Source organism: Didymosphaeria variabile (assembly GCF_027946475.1).
Source record: "Didymosphaeria variabile strain IMI 356815 chromosome Unknown scaffold_3, whole genome shotgun sequence".
Taxonomy (NCBI): Eukaryota; Fungi; Ascomycota; class Dothideomycetes; order Pleosporales; family Didymosphaeriaceae; genus Didymosphaeria; species Didymosphaeria variabile.
This window is the reverse complement of record NW_026611622.1, coordinates 3,336,798-3,355,709: the sequence shown is the minus strand read 5'-3', so window position 1 is coordinate 3,355,709 and position 18,912 is coordinate 3,336,798. Positions and strand designations below refer to the sequence as shown.

The 18,912-nt window shown below is 53.3% G+C and overlaps 8 protein-coding genes across 8 annotated transcripts; 2 read left to right on the top strand and 6 right to left on the bottom strand.

Moving 5' to 3' along the window:
- Window positions 1–648: 648 nt before the first annotated feature.
- N0V89_004428 (uncharacterized protein) lies at window positions 649–5,242 on the top strand (the record flags this gene model as incomplete). Its single annotated transcript, XM_056213213.1, has 3 exons — window positions 649–1,291; window positions 1,347–4,508; window positions 4,560–5,242. The coding sequence occupies 3 exons, from the start codon at window positions 649–651 to the stop codon at window positions 5,240–5,242; spliced, it is 4,488 nt and encodes a 1,495-aa protein (XP_056073521.1).
- An 881-nt stretch (window positions 5,243–6,123) lies between these two features.
- N0V89_004427 (uncharacterized protein) lies at window positions 6,124–7,044 on the bottom strand (the record flags this gene model as incomplete). The annotated part of the gene is made up of 1 exon (XM_056213212.1): window positions 6,124–7,044. One exon carries the CDS (start codon window positions 7,042–7,044, stop codon window positions 6,124–6,126), a length of 921 nt encoding a protein of 306 aa, XP_056073520.1.
- Window positions 7,045–7,393: 349 nt separating this feature from the next.
- Window positions 7,394–8,931, bottom strand: N0V89_004426 (uncharacterized protein; the record flags this gene model as incomplete). Its single annotated transcript, XM_056213211.1, has 2 exons — window positions 7,394–8,900; window positions 8,927–8,931. The coding sequence occupies 2 exons, from the start codon at window positions 8,929–8,931 to the stop codon at window positions 7,394–7,396; spliced, it is 1,512 nt and encodes a 503-aa protein (XP_056073519.1).
- A 303-nt stretch (window positions 8,932–9,234) lies between these two features.
- On the bottom strand, window positions 9,235–9,519 carry N0V89_004425 (uncharacterized protein; the record flags this gene model as incomplete). Its single annotated transcript, XM_056213210.1, has 1 exon — window positions 9,235–9,519. One exon carries the CDS (start codon window positions 9,517–9,519, stop codon window positions 9,235–9,237), a length of 285 nt encoding a protein of 94 aa, XP_056073518.1.
- Window positions 9,520–10,863: 1,344 nt separating this feature from the next.
- On the top strand, window positions 10,864–12,023 carry N0V89_004424 (uncharacterized protein; the record flags this gene model as incomplete). The annotated part of the gene is made up of 2 exons (XM_056213209.1): window positions 10,864–10,912; window positions 10,963–12,023. 2 exons carry the CDS (start codon window positions 10,864–10,866, stop codon window positions 12,021–12,023), a joined length of 1,110 nt encoding a protein of 369 aa, XP_056073517.1.
- A 293-nt stretch (window positions 12,024–12,316) lies between these two features.
- On the bottom strand, window positions 12,317–13,214 carry N0V89_004423 (uncharacterized protein; the record flags this gene model as incomplete). Its single annotated transcript, XM_056213208.1, has 2 exons — window positions 12,317–12,757; window positions 12,798–13,214. The coding sequence occupies 2 exons, from the start codon at window positions 13,212–13,214 to the stop codon at window positions 12,317–12,319; spliced, it is 858 nt and encodes a 285-aa protein (XP_056073516.1).
- Window positions 13,215–14,414: 1,200 nt separating this feature from the next.
- On the bottom strand, window positions 14,415–16,019 carry ALP1 (Basic amino-acid permease; the record flags this gene model as incomplete). The annotated part of the gene is made up of 1 exon (XM_056213207.1): window positions 14,415–16,019. One exon carries the CDS (start codon window positions 16,017–16,019, stop codon window positions 14,415–14,417), a length of 1,605 nt encoding a protein of 534 aa, XP_056073515.1.
- Window positions 16,020–17,067: 1,048 nt separating this feature from the next.
- N0V89_004421 (uncharacterized protein) lies at window positions 17,068–17,712 on the bottom strand (the record flags this gene model as incomplete). The annotated part of the gene is made up of 2 exons (XM_056213206.1): window positions 17,068–17,439; window positions 17,497–17,712. 2 exons carry the CDS (start codon window positions 17,710–17,712, stop codon window positions 17,068–17,070), a joined length of 588 nt encoding a protein of 195 aa, XP_056073514.1.
- Window positions 17,713–18,912: the final 1,200 nt, after the last annotated feature.

The following is an 18,912-nucleotide window of genomic DNA, read 5'->3' as shown; positions in this document are numbered from 1 at the left end:
ATTGTATGTGACAGTTGCTGCTTCAGGTAACTATAAGCGCGCGACTAAGCCTTTCACAGCCTGCCACCAGGCCACTGGGCGGTCCTTTTAATGACGGTTGACTTGTCTATGAAGGCGTTTGAGTGACTTCTGCTATGCGGCACACACACGTACCTGATCTGAGTTTGCTTGCAAGGGTCTGAGCGGGATGCGTGGCGGTTTGTGGAGGATGCTCATCGATGCCAAGCCAGGTGCAGCTCATTTTGGAGGCGGTAACGCCGCCAAATCTAATAAATCTTCACGCCTTTCCCACACTCTTCCCCGCGAAACATTGCTGCCGCCGCACAGACGCCCTAGGCTGCTGAATTTCCCGAAGTCGCAGGCCGTAGTCCGCTGGTGCAGTCACGCGTCACCTACGCAAACGCTGCCCGTCTGCCTGCCCGTGAGCTTTCCGCTCCGGCAGGCCCACCGGCGTTCACCACGGCCTCCAAGAAGCGAAAGACTGCGACAGGCGCCCTGCACAGCACTTCACCGCACGACCAGGAGAAGGGCACGACTTCACATTCACCGCATGAGGGCACCCGCCTAGACTCGCCGCGCTCGTCCCCACTCCCCGCCTCGACCACCTCGCGCAATTCAACATCACCGCCTCGTTTTCTACCTCCACACATGAAGAACGAGATCCTCGACGCGGTAAATGAGCCTTCGGCGACTTCAACCCGCGACAACCCACCTTCCGTGAGCTCTCCGAGCGAGGCGTACGCGAACATGACGCTCGACGGCGACGACGTAGACCGCAATCGCTCCTCTGAGCAGCGTCTGCACCCCCGGGCTTCTTCTCCAGCAAAACGGTTGCATTCAGACATGGACGACAATAGCATGGACATTGACGGGGCCGCACCCGCCCGAAGAGGCAGCGGCCAGTCGAGCCCGCTAGCCGCGAAACCCCCACCGGAACCCTCAGCTCGCAGCCTGCGATCGACGTCCGTAGAAATGGCCGACATCACCTCCAACGGCGCCAGCGCGGCCAGTTCCGACTCGACGTTAGGCTCGAACGCGGACTCGGCAGCCACCAGTGTATCTAACACGCCGTCCGCAGACGTGCCCAGCTTGAACGATCAGGTTGACAAGGTGCTTGCCTTGGCCCGGAAGCCGCTGCAGGATCGCCAGGTCGGCTATGTTGTCTCCCAGAAGTGGTTGCAGCGCGTATGGGCACGCACACCTCAGTATGCCGACAAGCAGCACGAGTTCAGCAAATCTGCGTTGGAGGGCGAGATTGGGGCTGTAGATAACTCTGATCTCGTTGATACAGGTACGTTTCTGAAAGCGCATGTGGTGTACGTGAGTTTCGTTCTGATCATTTTTAGCCGCTCTGTCCGACGATCTGGCCGACCAAAAAGGCGAGGATTTTGTTCCGCTCCGTCCCGGCCTCGTGTACGAGCACGACTACGAGATCCTCCCTGCCGAGGCGTGGGAGCTGGTCATTACGTGGTACGGGGTCAAGGAGGGCACACCAGTAATTCGACGTTATGTCCACAACACTAGCTCGAATGAGTTCTCGGAGAACCTCCAATACGAAATCTATCCACCTATTTTTACAATTCGCAAAGTCCGCAAAACGTCACCTGCGACACACGAACCTGCCAAGAAACTCGTGGCAAGCAGAAGTGACAGCTTCACCGAGTTTATTAGGGCGGCGAAGCAGGCTGCTGGTATTTTGAAGGAAAATGTCCGGATATGGAGACTACTCAATCCATCAACTACCGCCTCGGATCAAGCGGCTCCTCAGTCAACCGGTATCCTTACACCCGAAGCGTCCCCTCCTCCACCTGCGACTCTTTCCCTCGTCATTGATGCGGCTAGCTTGACTAGCCTAGACATTGGCACTCAACGGGAGGAAGTGACTGGCAAGGATGAGTTGGCCAACGAGTCGTTCAACGATGATCTGAATCTCGGTGGAGCAGGGCTTGCAGAGGATCAAATACTCGTACTGGAGGAACAAGATGAAAATGGAGAATACATTACAGGAACGCTCTCAAAGCCTGCCAAAAAGAGTAACCTCAGCAACAAAACTGGTCTATCGAAGAGCGCACCGAACAGCGGTCGAAGCACTCCAGCTCCGTTAGGTCCTATGACACGGGGTCGAACCCGGAATGGAAAGACACGAGGAACCACTGGCCTAACGAACCTGGGAAACACCTGTTACATGAATTCTGCTCTTCAATGTATCCGTAGTGTCGAAGAGTTAGCGATCTATTTCCTTGCTGGCGACTACAAACGCGATATCAACTCCGACAATCCTCTCGGGCACGGTGGTGCCATTGCCAAAACGTATGCAGGTCTCCTTGCTTCGATCTACGATGAAGCTGGTCAGTCTTCGTTCGCTCCTAAGAATTTCAAGAATACTTTGGGTAGAGCTGCTCCGATATTTTCAGGTTATGGGCAACAAGACTCGCAGGAGTTCCTGAGCTTTCTCGTGGATGGTTTACACGAGGATCTGAACAGGATCAAAAAGAAACCGTACACCGAGTATCCCGAGTCCGACGATAACACTGTACACGACCCCGAAGCAATAAAGGCGCTGGGCGACAAATTCCGCGCTATTCACCATTCTCGAAATGACTCGGTAGCCATGGACCTGTTTAACGGCTTCTACAAGAACACCATGGTATGTCCCGATTGCAACAAAGTTAGCATCACTTTCGATCCGTACAGCCTGGTCACTCTGCAACTACCTATCGAACAAACATGGCAACATACTGTCAGATTTGTTCCTCTTTATGGGAACTTGTGGGAGGTTGAGGTCGATATCGACAAGAATGCCACCATCAAGCAATTGAAAGAGTATGTGGGTAAGCGGTTTGGTATCACCGGGAATCGCCTGATGATATCAGAAGTCTACAGTCATAAGTTTTACCGACACCTGGATGACCAAGATACCATTGCGGAGTGCAATATCACTGCGCGGGACGATATATTTGTCTTTGAACTCGAAGATGTTCCGACCAACTGGCCTAGTCCCAAAAAGAAGAACAAATATACCTCGAACTTTTGGAGCAACGACTCTGACGTCGATATACCCAAGGCTGACCACGCGCACCATGATAAAGTCATGGTACCTATATTCCATCGTAGGCCTACGTCCACTTCATATCGAGCACATGGTTGGGCGTTGGATCTATGGCCGTCGTACATATTGGTCAACCGTGCCGAGGCAAAGGACTACGATGCTATACTCAAGAAGGTCATAGCCAAAGTTGCCCAGACGACTACTCGCGATATTCTTGCCGAAGGCAACACATCATTGGCAAATTCCGGATCTGGGTCAGATGTGGTCGTGACGACGGAGGAAGACGCATCTCCAAACGGCGATCCTCGCATCCAGGACGGATCGGTTGAAGGTGAAGACATGGTAGAAGTGACCATGACTGAGCCCACAGAGACCCCCGCCGAAACCTTGAAAGCTAATAACAACCTCCCTGAGGTGCTCCGATCTGACAGCTTCCTCCCGCCTTCTTTCCGGAATCTGTTCGAGATGAAGTACGCACGTCCCGGCAAGGAGTATGTTCCTACCGGATGGAGCGGCCTCGATGCCAACAAAAACTACGACCCTATCTCGAAGCGCGTTCGTGTTCCTTCTACTCGCGCCTCTTCGGTCCAATCCATGGAGGCTGGTAGCGATGCTACGTCGAGCGACGCAGATGAAGATGAGAACATACAATTCTCTGCCGATGCCCAAAGCTCGATAGAACTAGCGAACCAGAGCAGCGACGAGGACATGCAACCATCTATCGAAGAGCCCCCTACTTTTTCGCGCGGTGGGCGACAAAAGAACAAGAAGTCGCGGAAAATGACAAAGCAGGAGCGCAAGCACATGCGGAACAAGAACTTCAACAAGGGCAAGAAAGGCAAAAACCCGTATCATATGGAGCAGCCGTCCCAATCGTACGATGAGCCAGAGGATGAAGATGACGAGCGGTTAATCAAGATGGGCGAATGCATCATTCTAGACTGGGATTCTGATGCCTGGGACGCTCTATTCGGTGCCACTTCCTACGAAGATTCACGAGGCAGAAATGCCATGATTGATGTAGAGACCTGGGAAGACAAGGAGCTTCAGGCAAAGAAGGCTAAGCGGGCTGCTCGAAAGAAGAATGGTCTCACGTTGGAAGAATGCTTCGCTGAAACATCCAAGAGCGAGGTGCTTTCAGAAGATAATGCGTGGTACTGCAACCGCTGCAAGGAGCTTCGCCGCGCCACTAAGACATTGGAGATCTGGACTGCTCCCGACATCCTTGTCGTACATCTGAAGCGATTTAGCTCACACCGTGTTTTCCGAGACAAGGTAGATGCGCTTGTCGATTTCCCTATTGAAGGTCTGGATCTATCAGAGAGGGTTGGACTTCACGAAGGCAAGGACTTAGTATACGATCTTTTCGCGGTTGATAATCATTATGGCGGCCTTGGTGGAGGCCACTACACTGCCTACGCCAAGAACTTCTTCGACGGGCAGTGGTACGAGTATAATGGTAAGCTTCGCCCACCCTCTGAACACGTTTGTTCCTCCTGACATTGCACAGACTCTAGTGTGTCGAAGAAATCCAATCCCAACCAAGTCATCTCGACAGCCGCATATCTCCTTTTCTACCGCCGCCGCTCAGCCGGCCCTTTAGGTCCCCCCGAACTTCGAAGCATCGTCAACAACTGGCGGAACCCCGACTCTGAAGCGGCCGGCGCCTCAGAAGAAGAGCCCACCTCCCGTAACGTCTCACCTTCGGGAAACGGCTTGCGCCTCGGCGGCTCGTCCCGCAATGGGTCGTCGAGCGCTTTCGGAGCCGGGACCGCAGCGGTAGTCGGAGCCCTGCGCGGGGGTGGTTCGGCCTCGGCAGCCGGGAGCCTTCTGCGGAACGGAGTCGCAGCAGGGAACCTCGATGATGAGAACCCGCCGGACTACGATGAAGGGTACGCGGATGACGACATTGCGGGCGCATACCCGACAAATCTGGAAGACGTATACGCGCCGTTGCACAACCGGTTCAATCAAGACGCTGACTGGAGCTTCAACAACGTCGACAGAGATCGCGAGGATGGTGACAGCGATGCCGTAGCCTACGACGAAGAGGATCGAGACCGTATAGCGGAGGACTTTGGTGAAGATATGAGCTTTGCGCCTGGAAACAGCTCGCCGGCAGACATGGAGCATGTTACACCTGTACGAGTCGACGATGCGGAGCTGGCCGAGATTCGACTCAAGGAGGACTAGGCGACGTGATGCGCCGATCCGTTCTTTCCTTTCTTGATGCATTTCTTGGTTTCAGGAGGAAAAGTATTTGCGTATCTTTCCAGCACCCATTACGTGGGTCTGCTGAGAGCTGTTCCACGTGTATTGCATTGCGTTGCATGGCACTAAAACTACGATTGTCTAGATATACGATGACCACGCCGCAGAAGACAGGGGATGTACATGAATTACGTGGATTGGATTCGGAACGGGAAAGGCTTTGTAGCAAGGGGCTCGCGGCGTTGTATGCATTAGAGGGCGCGAATGAACAATATTCGTAGAGCTCAATGATTTTTTATTGATTTGTTTGACATTCCTGTCTCGCACGCAGAGATACTGGGTCTTGATGTACTGCTAACCCTCTACATGTCATACGAATCAAAGCCGTCAAAGCAAACTACTTTTTCCACCACCAACTCACTCCAGCCTAACAACCCACCCATCACCCACCTTCTCACCATCGGCATCACTCCCTCCCCAAAACACAACACTCTTCCCATCCTGCATGACATCTGCGCCAAAGAACGCACGGGGTCCCGGATGCAGCTTCCCTGCCTCAGCATCCCCCAGGTCATCCGGCACGCGCACCTCTACCTCGGCCCATGCCCACTTCCCACTATCCGCCCCAACGCCCGAGCGTATCGCGTCTTTGATCTTCGCGGGCTTGATGGCGTCTTTGATGTTTAGCTTGGTTTGAGGTGAGAGGTCGCTAGAGGGGAGCTGGAGCGTCCAAGTGTCGCTCCATTGGGTGGGCTCTTCTGGGGCTTCTTTTTCATTGTCGGATGTGATGGACGACAAGTCCTGCTCGGTGAAATTTACGCCTGCAGTTTTAGCGGATGTGGCAGTGGGTTCGGAGCGCGCACCTAGAAGATAGACGAGGTAGTTTCTTCCGTAGCCTGTGGTGAGGGGAAGGATGGCGCCTGCATGGCGGGCTCTGGGGCCGGGGACAAGGGGTTGGTGGGGAAGGTTAGGGTCGCCCATTTAGGGTCTTTGGAATTCACGGCCAGGGTGTGAAGTTGGGAGGACATGGGGTCGGTAGAGGAGATTAGGTAGAGGTAGTTGTTGTGGAAGCTGGCGTTGGAGGGAGAAGTAGGTGCAGGTGGGGGAACAAGAGTCTCGTAGGGACTTGGAGTTGAGGTTGCTTCCGAGGATAGGGAGGGCGTTAGCTTTGAGATGGTGGATATGCCGTCGGTTGGGGTGCCGATGAGGAGAATTAGGGACGATGCGGAAGGGAAGATGCGCACTTCGGTCTCCTGACGCAGGACGGGTCCGTCTGAGGCAAATGAGTAGAGGATCGACCAGCTCTTCTCTGAAGGGCTGTATAGCCAGACGTCTCCGTCGTCGGCGGGTTGGCCTGTCGAGGAGGTGCCGCCATATACAACCACGCCGCCCTCAAACGCACATGCCGCGTGGTTCATCCTCCCACGAGGCACTCTACCGCCTTCATCCTTTGCAAGCGCAGGGATCAGCTGATACTCCCACACTTGATCCTCTCCAGGCGCCAGGTTCACGACATGCATGTCGTTGCTTGCTACCTCGCCGTCGGCAGTCTCGCCGCCGAAAATGTAGGCCTTGGAGTCGATGATGGTGAGGGTGTGGTTAGAGCGGATCAGCGATCGCTTGTGCAGCTCATCGTCGTGCGCCACGGCGATGCGCGTGAAAGTCGCGCTGAGGGGCTGCGTTGGCTTGGTCAGGAAGTATGTTGCTACTCCGGCTTGCAGTGTGGTTGAGAGGACTTCTTCGGCGGCTAGGGCGATGCCGGCGCCCGCTGCTACTTCGGCCATTGCGATCTTGATGGCTCTACCCGATGAGAAGATGTGAAGTTGTAACCGTACAAGATAATTGTCGTAAATTCAATCGAGTTTGTTGTCAACGTGACACCTGTCCGCGAGCAGTGTTGGTGAGATGTGGTAGGTGCGAATGATGACGTCAGTGTCTAAAAACGCGTGCCACTTTCCAGCCTGTACAACGTCTCGCTTGAATAATGTTCCAGAATAGTCTCACGGGAAGTTGATAGCCGGAGCTTTTCAGTGGGATTACAGGTCGACTATGGGTATCTGGTTCCACAGGTCCAACGCTAGTAGCGCTAATGCGGGTGCCGATGCTCTACCTACCCCTTCTCTGCCAGAGACTTCATCTTTCAGTAGAAGTGAGCCACACTGGTTCGTCACTCCCAAGAGGTTTCGGCATGATTTCGTATCCTACATTGACGCCACTGATCGAGGCCGAATGTGTGATCGCTTTCAGCTCCCCAAGTGCAGTCGATCTTGACTCCGTGTACTTCTCGGCTACCTCAGAGGTAGGAACGGCGTGGTCTTCAAGCGGTTCTCCAGGCGACTGGCCCAAAGACCGTAAATATTTCATCACACCGGCCAGTGAAACGTGTACCTCGTAAGCACCGCCACGTATTGTCCGTTGGTATAGTGCGGTCATAATACCCGTTGCCAGGAGATATCCAGAACTGTGGTCAAGCGCTTGGCAAGGAAGAACTCGTGAGGGCTCGCCATTGCCATATCTTTCTGCCTCGGCAGCATTTAAACCAGATGCTGTTTGCACAAGCGAATCAAATCCACGGTTCTTTGCCCAAGGGCCTTCCTCCCCCCAAGCATTCAGAGTAGCGACCACCAGGGTTGGGTTATACTTCGTGAGCTCTTCTGATGAAAACCCCTGCGCTGCTAGACTGCCTGGACGATAACTCGAAAGAAAGATGTCGGCGGTGCGTATTAGTTCGAGTAGTTGCGCTTTGTCTCGCGGATTCTTGATATCGAGCTGCACTGTACGTTTTCCCCTCGCCATGTCGATATCGAGCTCTGGTTGATTGGGCAACGTCGGCGATGTCACCCAGATGACATCGGCACCGTGTGCGGCAAGAGTCCTACCAGCAACTGGCGCAGCTATGACGCGGCTGAGTTCGACAACACGCACCCCTTGCAAACAATACTTTCTCGCCTCTGAACCAAAAGGTAGAGGAACGGGCAGAGTTTTACCACCACGTTTCCGTACTGTAATTGGGAAGTCTGCGACGGCTTTGGCCTGGGGAAGGACATCCCACTCCTGAAACGAACGCAGCGTCAGTATGACGGCTTCGTTCTGAAAGGCGGCACTTTCGAGCTTTACAGAGCTCCATTCCAGCATTTTCGCAGCTACTTCTTCTCTACTGGCGTGCACTGGTAGACCTAGAATCCTGAGAGCATTGTTTCGGTGGTGTGCAAAGCCGTCGTGCATTCGCACATGCCCATCCGCAGTCTTGTGAAGACCACCAAGTAGTCCTAATGGAGAAGCAAGACGCTTCCCGTCCAGTGTGTATAATCGTTCAGAAATGAACTCAGCACACGAATGCTCCTTTGATACCGAGACCTGGGGTATTGCCTCGCCGGTCCGGATAGACCATATCAAGGCAGCTGTAAGTGCTGAGAGCGCGATGGAAGCATGAGCAAGGTGGGCGACCCTGAAGGAAGACGAGAAGATATTGGTATCCTCGATGAGGTTCAGCGATCGCAGAGCGTCGCCTGGCAGTCCAAGCGTTCTCCAAATATACGTTACAGAATCAAGGGTGGAGAAGCTCCGTCGAGTCTGCACCATGGCACCTGCTGGCTGGTAGAATTCTTTCCCATGGGATGGTGCATGCATGTTTGTGACGCTGTTTTGTTTCAATACCCACGGGACTGCATCTTGGAGTGGGATAGCGGCGAAGGAATTGATGACTACCTATGTTCTGGGTTGCGCGATGACGGTTACACTTATACCTTGTATAACCGTTCCGTAGAGCGGAGCAACATGCGTGGGGCTGCCGAGGGAGGCTGCGTCGGCTACGTGGCGGTTGACTACCTAGGTACAATTGCACCTAGGCAGAGGCTGTGGGCCGCATGTGAGGGGACATGGAGATGTAACATATTAGTAATCAATTTTACGTGACTGGTCTCATCGCGCTGACTACTTCAGCCCCATTCTTTCTACATCGCCTTCCACCCGCATTAGTCCTCCATGTTCACCCGCTCGACGTATACACTTCCTACCGGGAAATATCCGTCAAACAGACTGTAACTTTTCCACCACTTCGGAATGCTGCCGTCCAGCTCGCGCAGTTCACTTGGCGCGCGACTGGCCGCCTGGGTGAACTCAGAGCTGTTGGCAAACTTAGTGATGGCCGTGTGTGCATTTTCGAGGGAGCGGAACACATAGAGAATGTGGAGGTCGTCAGTCGTTGGTACACCGGCGCGCACGATGGCATAGCCGAAGTTGTGTGTTACGTTGGTCATTTCTGCGGTTTGAAGCAGAGATCCGAGTACAGTGTGGAGTAAAAGAAGTAGGCGAAAGAATATTGACATGGCCCTTTTAGTAGTTGAACGGGCGTTTGCTGTTGGAAACAGACTGCGTTTGTTGTCTCACGTGCTGCAGTCTGCTACTGTTCTAGGAAGATTTCCATGGCCTGGGACGTAATGAGGCGCTTGCATTTGATGATTACATTGCATCCTCATAATGCGCTCTATGACGGCAACAAGTAAAAGCATTATTGTGCAACATGTGCCGCAGTGCTCAGTGTCTACATACCATGAACGGCATGAATGGTGGATCCGATCAGCAAGTGAACATCTCTCCCATCTCCGCCTCACAGCAAAGGCACGGCTACCTTGTTTCCCGAGCTGGCAATCAAGATATCGTTCCAGCAGTCCTAGAATTGTGTTTCCATATTCCACGGAGAAGTACCTGCCTATAATGCTTTCCTTCAACTAGTTCGAGTTTTCCCTACCATCACCAATCCAGCGCCTGTGACGTGGTTCCTGCTTGGCGCGTTAACGGACCGAACCTCTTCGGCTGGAAGAGCTACGAATTCCACGACGAGAACGGAGACCCTCAGGGTAAATTGGCTGCATGCGGGAACTTTCGGCGATCCTTGAGTATATAACTGGGCTCAGTAGGACTTTTGGCACTGACGATTGGAAATAACGAAGAAGAATCGTGTCATGACATGTAAATTTAACGATGCTCTTGGCTGCGTGCAGGTTTGGTGCCGAAGAAGATACTGTAATAGATGAAGAGCGACTAGCAAGAGCCATGAAATCGCGAGGCTGCTTCCTGGTACGCATAAGTTCTATCAGGAGATGCCTTCAACTACTGTCGTGCAGCAAACCTCACAAGCCTGTCAATCAGAAACAAACTGCCCATGACGTGACCTTCCCTCTTCAGTAGCACCCTGGATTGTTTCCTGATTTAGTTCAGATCACCTTCAGACAAACAGACGGCGAGTACTTCATGTTGAAGTTCCAGTGAATACGACGTAAAGCACCTTCTCCGACTTGGGCAGGAAGGTATGCCGAGCAGCGTACCCCGAACGGGCAAAACTCACGCGTGTGTCCTGATGATCTGGACAAAACCCCCACATACGCGTTAGTATCGTAACTCCAGGCCCAGCTATTACCTACTCGTTCCCACGTAGCCCCACCACTCCCAACGGACCCTAGTGAACACGATACTTCATGTGATGCGGGTGACTGTGCTCCGAAAGCCTTGACATAAATACCGTGATGCCTTACATGGGCCGCCGACACGGAAGGACTATCCTGTGAACTTGTTTCAACGTACATCTACGGTGCTAAGGCAACATGGGAAGCGCTCAGAATCAGACGTGGCTGCAGAAGCTGGGCGAGCAGTGTAAGCCCTCCCAATCTATTACTCCAAGTCATCAAACTTCAACGATGCAGTGAATGTCGACGTCGACTGGATGGACCCCGCTTTCTCCAAGCGCATGGCCACCGAATTCGGCATCGTACCAAATGATATGACCAGCAACAATATCTGGGCCAACGTACAGATGTCGCACCCGGACAACAAGGCCCTGATCGAAACCTCCGCCAGAGAACTCAAAGACCAGGGCTGGCTCGCCATCTACAACCGGATCTGCGTGGGCATGTGCAAAGCGAACATCGACAACATCAAAGGTCGCGTTGCGCTGCAAATCGACCCGCACAAGGCGTACAACACGCAGGCGGTGTTGGACCATGCACGAGCGTATGCAAGAGAGTTCGACAGAGCGGGCATTTCAAGGACGCAGTATTTCATCAAGATCCCTGCGACGGGGCCGGCATTGAATGCGGCGCCGATCCTGGAAGCTGAAGGGATAAGGACGCTGGGAACGGCGGTGTTCAGTCTTGCGCAGGCGATTGCGTGTAGTCAGGCGGGGATGCTGTACATCAGCCCCTATCTGAACGAGGTCCGCGCGCACAGTGATACGAGTCTGTGGCCAGATGTTGAGGACCCAGCCACGCAGCATCCGAACTCAGCGCGGATCTGGCAAATCCTAGAAACGTACAGAAGGCTGTACAAGGAAACGGGCAAGGAACAGCCACTACTGAAGAACGCAAGCATTCTCTCGCCTCAAGAAGCAATGGCTAGCGGCGAAATGGGCTGCCATTCCGCCACCCTATCGCACACCTGCATCGAAGCCCTGTCAAAGCTCACTTACGACGGCACGAAGCAGCCCGGAATCGGAGCGCCGAAGCCGCTGCACGTGTACCAAAATCCGGGACCCACGCCAGAGCGCTTGAAGAGGCTGATGCACATGGATCCGCTCGCTTCGGCGGATTGGGATGGAAAGTTGGCGAGCACGGATGTGGATTATCTTGCAAACAGTGGGGCGGAGCTGGAAAAGGCTATCAAGAAGGACCCGGTGAGTGTAGCGAGGCTAGAGGACGCGTTAAAGCTTTTTCAAGGTGCTATTGACGAGAGTCGAACGAAGATTGAGGATGTTTCAAAGGAAGTGTGATTGGTTGCGGACAATGGGATATGGGCGCGTGAATGGGCAGGCACGTTGAAGGCTGCACATGCAAGGTCTGCCATAGTGTGATTGCTCGACATGAAGGCCGACTATCTGCAAATCGTGAATGGTTTTGCATAGGAGAGAATAAGTACCGTAATTCGTCAATCAGTTAGTACGTAACGAAACTCGTATCGATCATTTCGTAGACAACGAAAAGCCGTACCAGCAGTTTCGCAAATTGGACCACAAACCGCCTCTCCAAATTCAGTTTTCAAGAAGTAAAAGGTAAGATCCAAAGCTTAACCACTCATGGTCAAAAAGTCCTTGTAGCTGTGCACAGCAACACCCGCAAAGTTTCCTGAGCTCTTCTCTGCACTCGTGGCAACCGTGACCAAATCACTCAACATGTTGTTCAACGTCTTGCCGGCATAGCTGATCAAGCTGACATCAGAGCATTCGCTGCTGGTCTCGACAGACAGCCAGACGGGCTTGGAAGAATCGACAGCCTTGACAGCCTTGAGTACCGGGTCGGCAATGCCAAGGAGCGACTTGGCGGTGTTGCGATAGGTCATGAAAGTAACATAGTCCAAGTTGTTCAGTAGGCAGGTGTCGAGAGTGGAGTCCTCGCACTCAACCGTGTTGGCCCAGAATGGGAGGTCGGCGCCAAGAGGGAGGTTGAGGGGCTGAGCGACTTCCTTGACCTGGCTGACGATGGAGACGAGCGAAGAGACGTACTCGGCCTTGTTGGGAGTCAAAGTCGTCAAGAGCCCAGGGCTCGACGTCCAAGTGGATACCGGCAAGCTTGGCGTCAGAGGAGGCGCTTGCCTGGTACTTCTTGATCCATTCGAGCTCATGCTCTAGAGTGGGCCCATCCTCGCTCGTCTGGCCGACGATCCACTGCTTGTCACCCATCAAGGCTTCGACTTTGAGGCCTGCGGCATTGCACTTCTTGATGAAGGACTGCCAGGGTGCGTTGCCCATGTCGCGGTCGATGAGCGCGAGGACAGTCTGGAAAGGATGGTCGCTGTTGGTCATCAGGGAAAGGAAGGTCTGGACCTGAGAGTCATCCTGGATGATGTCGGAGTTCCATAGCCAGATGGCGCGTTCAGAGCCTGCTGTAGAGCGCGGGGCTGCGACGGGGGCGGAGAGAACTGGCGCTGCCAGGGCAAGGAGCGGAGTGCACCAGTGCATCTTCATTTTGATTGTAGGTAGAAAGGAGTGGCTACGCAAAAGTTGCGTGAAGAGTGTGTCGAGAAGGAGCGACAAGAAAAGGACAGTGAAGCCGGAAAGAGGGATGGCTACATGGGTAACTACCAAAAGGGAAATGGCAGTACTTATAGGCAGTTAGCGACTACACACAAAGAGGAGATGAGATGAGATGGGGGCTAGGCCCAGAGATGCATGTGAGATTAGATTAGAGGGCGGACGGACTCTGCTGGTGTTTCGGCTAGGCGAAACAAAAGGCGCGAAGCAGCACCGCCGAAAGCTTCGGGAAATTTGTAGCGCGCGTCTCCTGCAGCAGTTGCTGCCCGTCTCCACCGGTCCAAGGTCCGGGCTTACTCTAAATCTACGAAGGACGCAAGCCACACCAAAGTCGTGCACCCATGGCAGATTGCCCTCCCCTCGTCTCGCAACACCTTTGCTCACCCAAAGCCCGGTGTGGCGCTCGGCTCTGGTCATGAGACCACGGGCGCCTACGGAGTGCGCCGCGGGGGTTCCCAGAATAACAGGCGATCAAAAAGCAGCGCTCGACGTCGTGGAGCTGCTTTGTTTCGTGTTTCGTAGACAAGGCAAACATTTGCAGTCTTTGGTTGATCCCCCAGTTTTCGCGAGCCGCCCCTAGCCCGAACCAGCGCCATCCAATCAAACAACCGACAGGCGCCGGCTCGCCATTGGCCAGGGGCAGGGGTCCGCGGCATGGTGCGGCCTCCGACAGCTCGTGGCGTGGCGCCGGGTGCATCTCCCGCGCTCCTGGGACTGTCTGCTGCCCTCGTGGACGTGCAGTCTTCGTTGGACCGTTCCATCACATCAGTCGCGAAGTCTGTCTGGGCGGCGGCGTGCATTTGTGGAAATTCGCAAGACTTCGTGGAGTGGCAGACGCCGTGCTACGTCGGACAGCTTGTGGAGATTGATCACAGACAATCTGGGCACAGGCACTTCAAGAGGTGGCATCCGCTATTCGACGACGCAGTGGGCATGCGTCTCAACAAGCTCGTAGATATTGCGGTGCATTGTCGAGTATTGACATGTCGTCGGGAGCGCCTTCGAACACGCTAAGCCTGGCTTTCGCAAATCACATCATCTGATGTATACACAGTCGACGCTCCAGATGTTCCGTGGAGCAGGAACTCGTTCCATCCTTCGCTAACGCTTCTCGATCAACCCCATTCGACGGGCCTAGAAGCAGAACCAGGTGCCGATTCTCTTTCCCCAGCCCTTCACTCCCCTCTTTTCGAGGTCCTCCGGCTCCATGTCATCCTTCGTATACACATCTGTCACGAGGTCCATCTCGTGCGCCTTCTGGAATTTGGTTCGCTTGGCCACTTTCCATCCAATGAGCATGAGCGCAAAGACGGGCAGCTCGATGTAATAGCTGACAAAGTCTACCGGTGCGAATGTCGGGCTGAAGCAGCTCCATCCTTGTACGAGCACAAGGAAGCTGTTCAGCACTACGGCCATGATCGGCCCCCAGGGGTATGTCCAGTTCTTGAAAGGCAACAAGTGTTCCTTGTTCTGAGCCTTGAGACCTGCGCGGAAACGGAGAGAGGCGATACCGATGCTGATCCATGACAGCTGATTGGACACGCCGACAATGTTCTGCAGCCATGTCCAGAGCTGCCCAGCCCCAATGAAGCTCGCTCCGAACAGAAGGCCGGATAGAATACTCGTGAAGAGCACAGCGACCCAAGGAACTTGGAAGCGGGTCAGCTTCGTGAATACTCCGGGTGCATGGCCATTGACGCCCAAAGTGTAGAGGAGCCTGCTTCCGGCAAATAGAGCATGGTTACCAGCCGAGATGACGCTGGTCAGGATGACGGCATTGATGAACGATCCTGCGACCTTGGAGCCAGCCATCTGAAAAGCAATGGTGAAAGGAGACGTAGCCGTACTCTTCGTCTTGAGACCTGGGGTTGTGTATGCTACGTTGAAACCGATCATGATGGTTGCAAGAATATAGAAGAGCAGGATGCGCCAGAAGACATTCTTCACCACGCGTGGTATTTGTCGTGCAGGATCGCGAGTTTCACCTGCGGTGATGGCAATGGATTCGGTGCCTCCGTAGGCAAAGGACGCCGTCACAAAGACAGATGCGAAGCCTCCAATGCCGCCGACAAACGGCGCGTCGCCGATGTTCCAGTTTCTTGCGCCGATGTATTCATGCGCCGTGTTACCGCCGGCATTGACTGCGATGCTGAGAATGATGAAGATGATGATGGTCACGACTTTGAGCAAGCAAAGCCAGTACTCCACTTCGCCGTAGGCTCGCACGTTGATGATGTTGGCCGCCACAATGATAACCCAAACGATGAGTCCCAACGCGTACCAGGGGAATGTTTCGGTCCAGTAATTCATCAAGAGTTGTAATGCGACAAGGTCTGCGGCTGTTGACACGACATCGTTGAACCAGTAATTCCAAGTGAGGGCGAAACCGAAAGCGTCATCCACGTAGCGACCAGCGAAGGTGCAGAAAGAGCCAGCAACGGGAACAAAGGCAGCCATCTCTCCCAGAGACATCATCGTTACAAAGACGATGGCTCCGACAATCCCATAGCACAAGACCAACGAGGCGGGCCCACCAGTCGCAAGAGATTTTCCTGTTCCCAAAAACAATCCTGTGCCAATCGTGCCTCCTATCGCAATCATTTGGACTTGTCGAGGCGAAAGCGCGCGACGCAGCTTGTCCGCAGCCACGACATGTTCGTGGTCGTGGTGGTAGTCGTCATATTCTGGTGCCGCTGGATGCGCACCTTCATAGTACGGTCCCTTTTTGGTGTCTGCCATGTCGACTCGATGTTATCGAGGGAAGGACGAAGGCAGTGAAGAAGCCAGGAAGCTTCATGGCTGACGTGCGAAGCTTGACAGTATCTCTCGCCATGGTGCCTTCGAGCACGCAATATGCGCCGCTGCGGATTGGTTGTCACAGCGTTGCACGGGCCTAGGCGAGGTAGCATTTGATCGATTTCCGTGCTGGCCCAGCGCTTGGCCTGCCACCTGCCTAAAGCGCCTCGCGCGTAGAGTTTTCACTTTGGTGCTCAGGATCTGATGACTACGTGGGCGACATTGATGCATTTCGAGAACGCTCCGGACTTTGTGTTTGGCTGCTCGGCGCCTTGCGAAAGTAAGCGCAATGCGGGGAAAGTCAGCCCCACAGTATCAACGGGTCTGGCTTCATAGTGTCCATCCCAGCCAAGAAACCCGGTAACAGTTCTTGGACATCTTGTACTAACCAAGATCTTACAGTAGGTTCTAGGGGCCTCCCTTGGTGAAGACTAGGTACCTGCCTGGGCAGCGCTCCACACATGGAGGCGCAACGGCTAGTGTACATCCTGGCCTCGATCACCTTTTCAATTCGCATGCATGTGTCTTAAGACTAAGCTGATCCGTTCAAATGGACGAGCCCATCGCTCGATGCTCTTGTGTTCGTACTTTGGCTCCGACTCACTACATCGTCGCCTGCAAGCTCGAAAGATCACTGCGCGGATAAACAAGATATTACATTCAGAACCAAAATACAAACGATGTGTTGCGATAAAGAAAAGAAACACATGTACAAGCCATCACGTCACCACTTTCATCCGTGTCAAAAACGTCCGATTTATCTTACTATGAGCGAATGATCCATCACAAGCTTCCCTTGCACTAAAATCTCCCCCCAAGAAAGTCGAAAAACAGTTACAGTACATCAATACCAGTTGGCCGCGAAGATGAATAAGATACCGGCGAGGATAATAGCTCATGCACGATCACCAGTTACAAGGTACCAGATCAGTGGGAGACCAGATCACCGTGTCTAAGGAAGGTTCGTCAGCAAGTCCCTCAACTTTATACCCTAGTGCTCCAGTTTACCTTTGACAAAACCACACGAGCCCTTAGGGTCGACGATAAGGTTAAAGCAATCCTTATGCCCATTGTCCTTCCAAATACGATGGGCGCGATGATTCTTATCATCGATGCAGATGGTCTGGTCACGTCCACACGAATTGAAATTGTAGCACCCGTTCTCGTTGTTGTATGACCCCGTTTTGATGCGCTGACACTTATCGCAGTCGTTTATACGGAGATGGTATTCTTGCGTGAAGATTGGAAACGGAACAGGACTTGGGTCCGGGATAACAGTGAATTGGAATTCGAGATCCCAAGGCGCATCGCTACGGAATGGCGGGTCTCGGTCAGGACACTCTCCTTGAGAGCAGCCGCTGGCCTAGATTTGGTCAATACACGTCGATTTCCTCCAGGCTCAGGAGTGTGGGTTACGTACACGACTGAGGAGAGCTCTGGCTCCAGAAGGAGCGTACTCAGCCACAAGCTGCTCGCCAGTCATCTCGCTTGATTTGTTGATCCAATCTGCCGGAACATCGGGTTGCTCCCATCGACGAGACAGCATGGCATTGCTGGCTTCGGAATCCGTGGAGACTGGAGAAGCTCGGACAGAGGCAGCGATGCTAAGAATGAGGAAATGGTTGAGGAACTGCATGATGCGCAGGTCAAGAGGCTGGTCTTCGAATAAACGGATCGAAACTAGAAAAGAGTCGAAGATGTTAGTATGCTCAAGTAGTCGTGAAAGTATACTCTGCAACAAAGGCTTTGAGAAAGCGAAGATCACTCGACATTTATATGTTCATCGAAACGAACCAACACAGCCTTGTGATACGCCTATGGGCTGCTAGCAGTTACTTTCGCCTCCTTCTCTAGAGTGTATGGCATACCAGGCGTTCTGTCAACCGTCATTGAAGTTCACTCTGAAACCTCAAGAACGCCCAATTCTTTAAGGCGGGAAGCATTGCATTTTTCAAAGAGGTGGTATAACACTCTACACGCTTAGACCAGACACGCAGTGATAGGGCACCGAGAATCAGGCCTTCTGTCGTATTCCTTTCTTAGCTCTCTTAGCTCGACAGTGCGCCCCCAGCTCTTTTCTCCGGCCCCCGGATGATCCCTCCCTTCCGCGCTCTTTGTATGGACCACCATCCTGTAGCCCCCAAACTCAAGGGCTGAAGCTACACCCTACTACTAAGCGCTTGTACAATCCTAAAACGTGGGAATATGAGGATGAACGACTATGGTATGCAGATCTAAGGTGTTCAGATACCATGGGCACAATTCCTCGAACAGAGATCTTAACGAGATCAAACAATGGTCTTTATAATGGACAAAGTAGCAGTCTGCTTGACGTGGAAACTACATTCTTGGCTGTAGGACTAGACTCGTGCCGTGACAAGGTACTATCCCTGGTTACACCCAACGCCACCCAACATAACAGTTCAGTCTCAAACTGAAAACGTTCCCAACTATTTTAAACTCGACAACTATCATCCATGCAGTCATCCAGGCATGACGAGTGACATCGGCGTTGGTTCGGATCTTTAAAGGTCTGAGTCCTAGTCGCTCAATCACGAGATGAAAGGTGAGTACCGATAAAGGCTCAATCACGGGCGTCAGTATGCAAGCCGAGCAGAATTCGGACGATGAAGCGATATTGGGGGGGTGCTGATTTGTTTTGCTGTCTAGCGAGTACGCTGTAGTAATCGAAACTTGGCGATCATTGTGCTACGGATGGTGTTGAGATCATTTCTATTCTTGTGTCTGCATCGGCAGGTTCTACACATGTAGTTACATGAGGTCTTTTCTACCCGTAGTAAGTCTTTTCTGAGTCTCCCGCCTGGATCGACAGTGT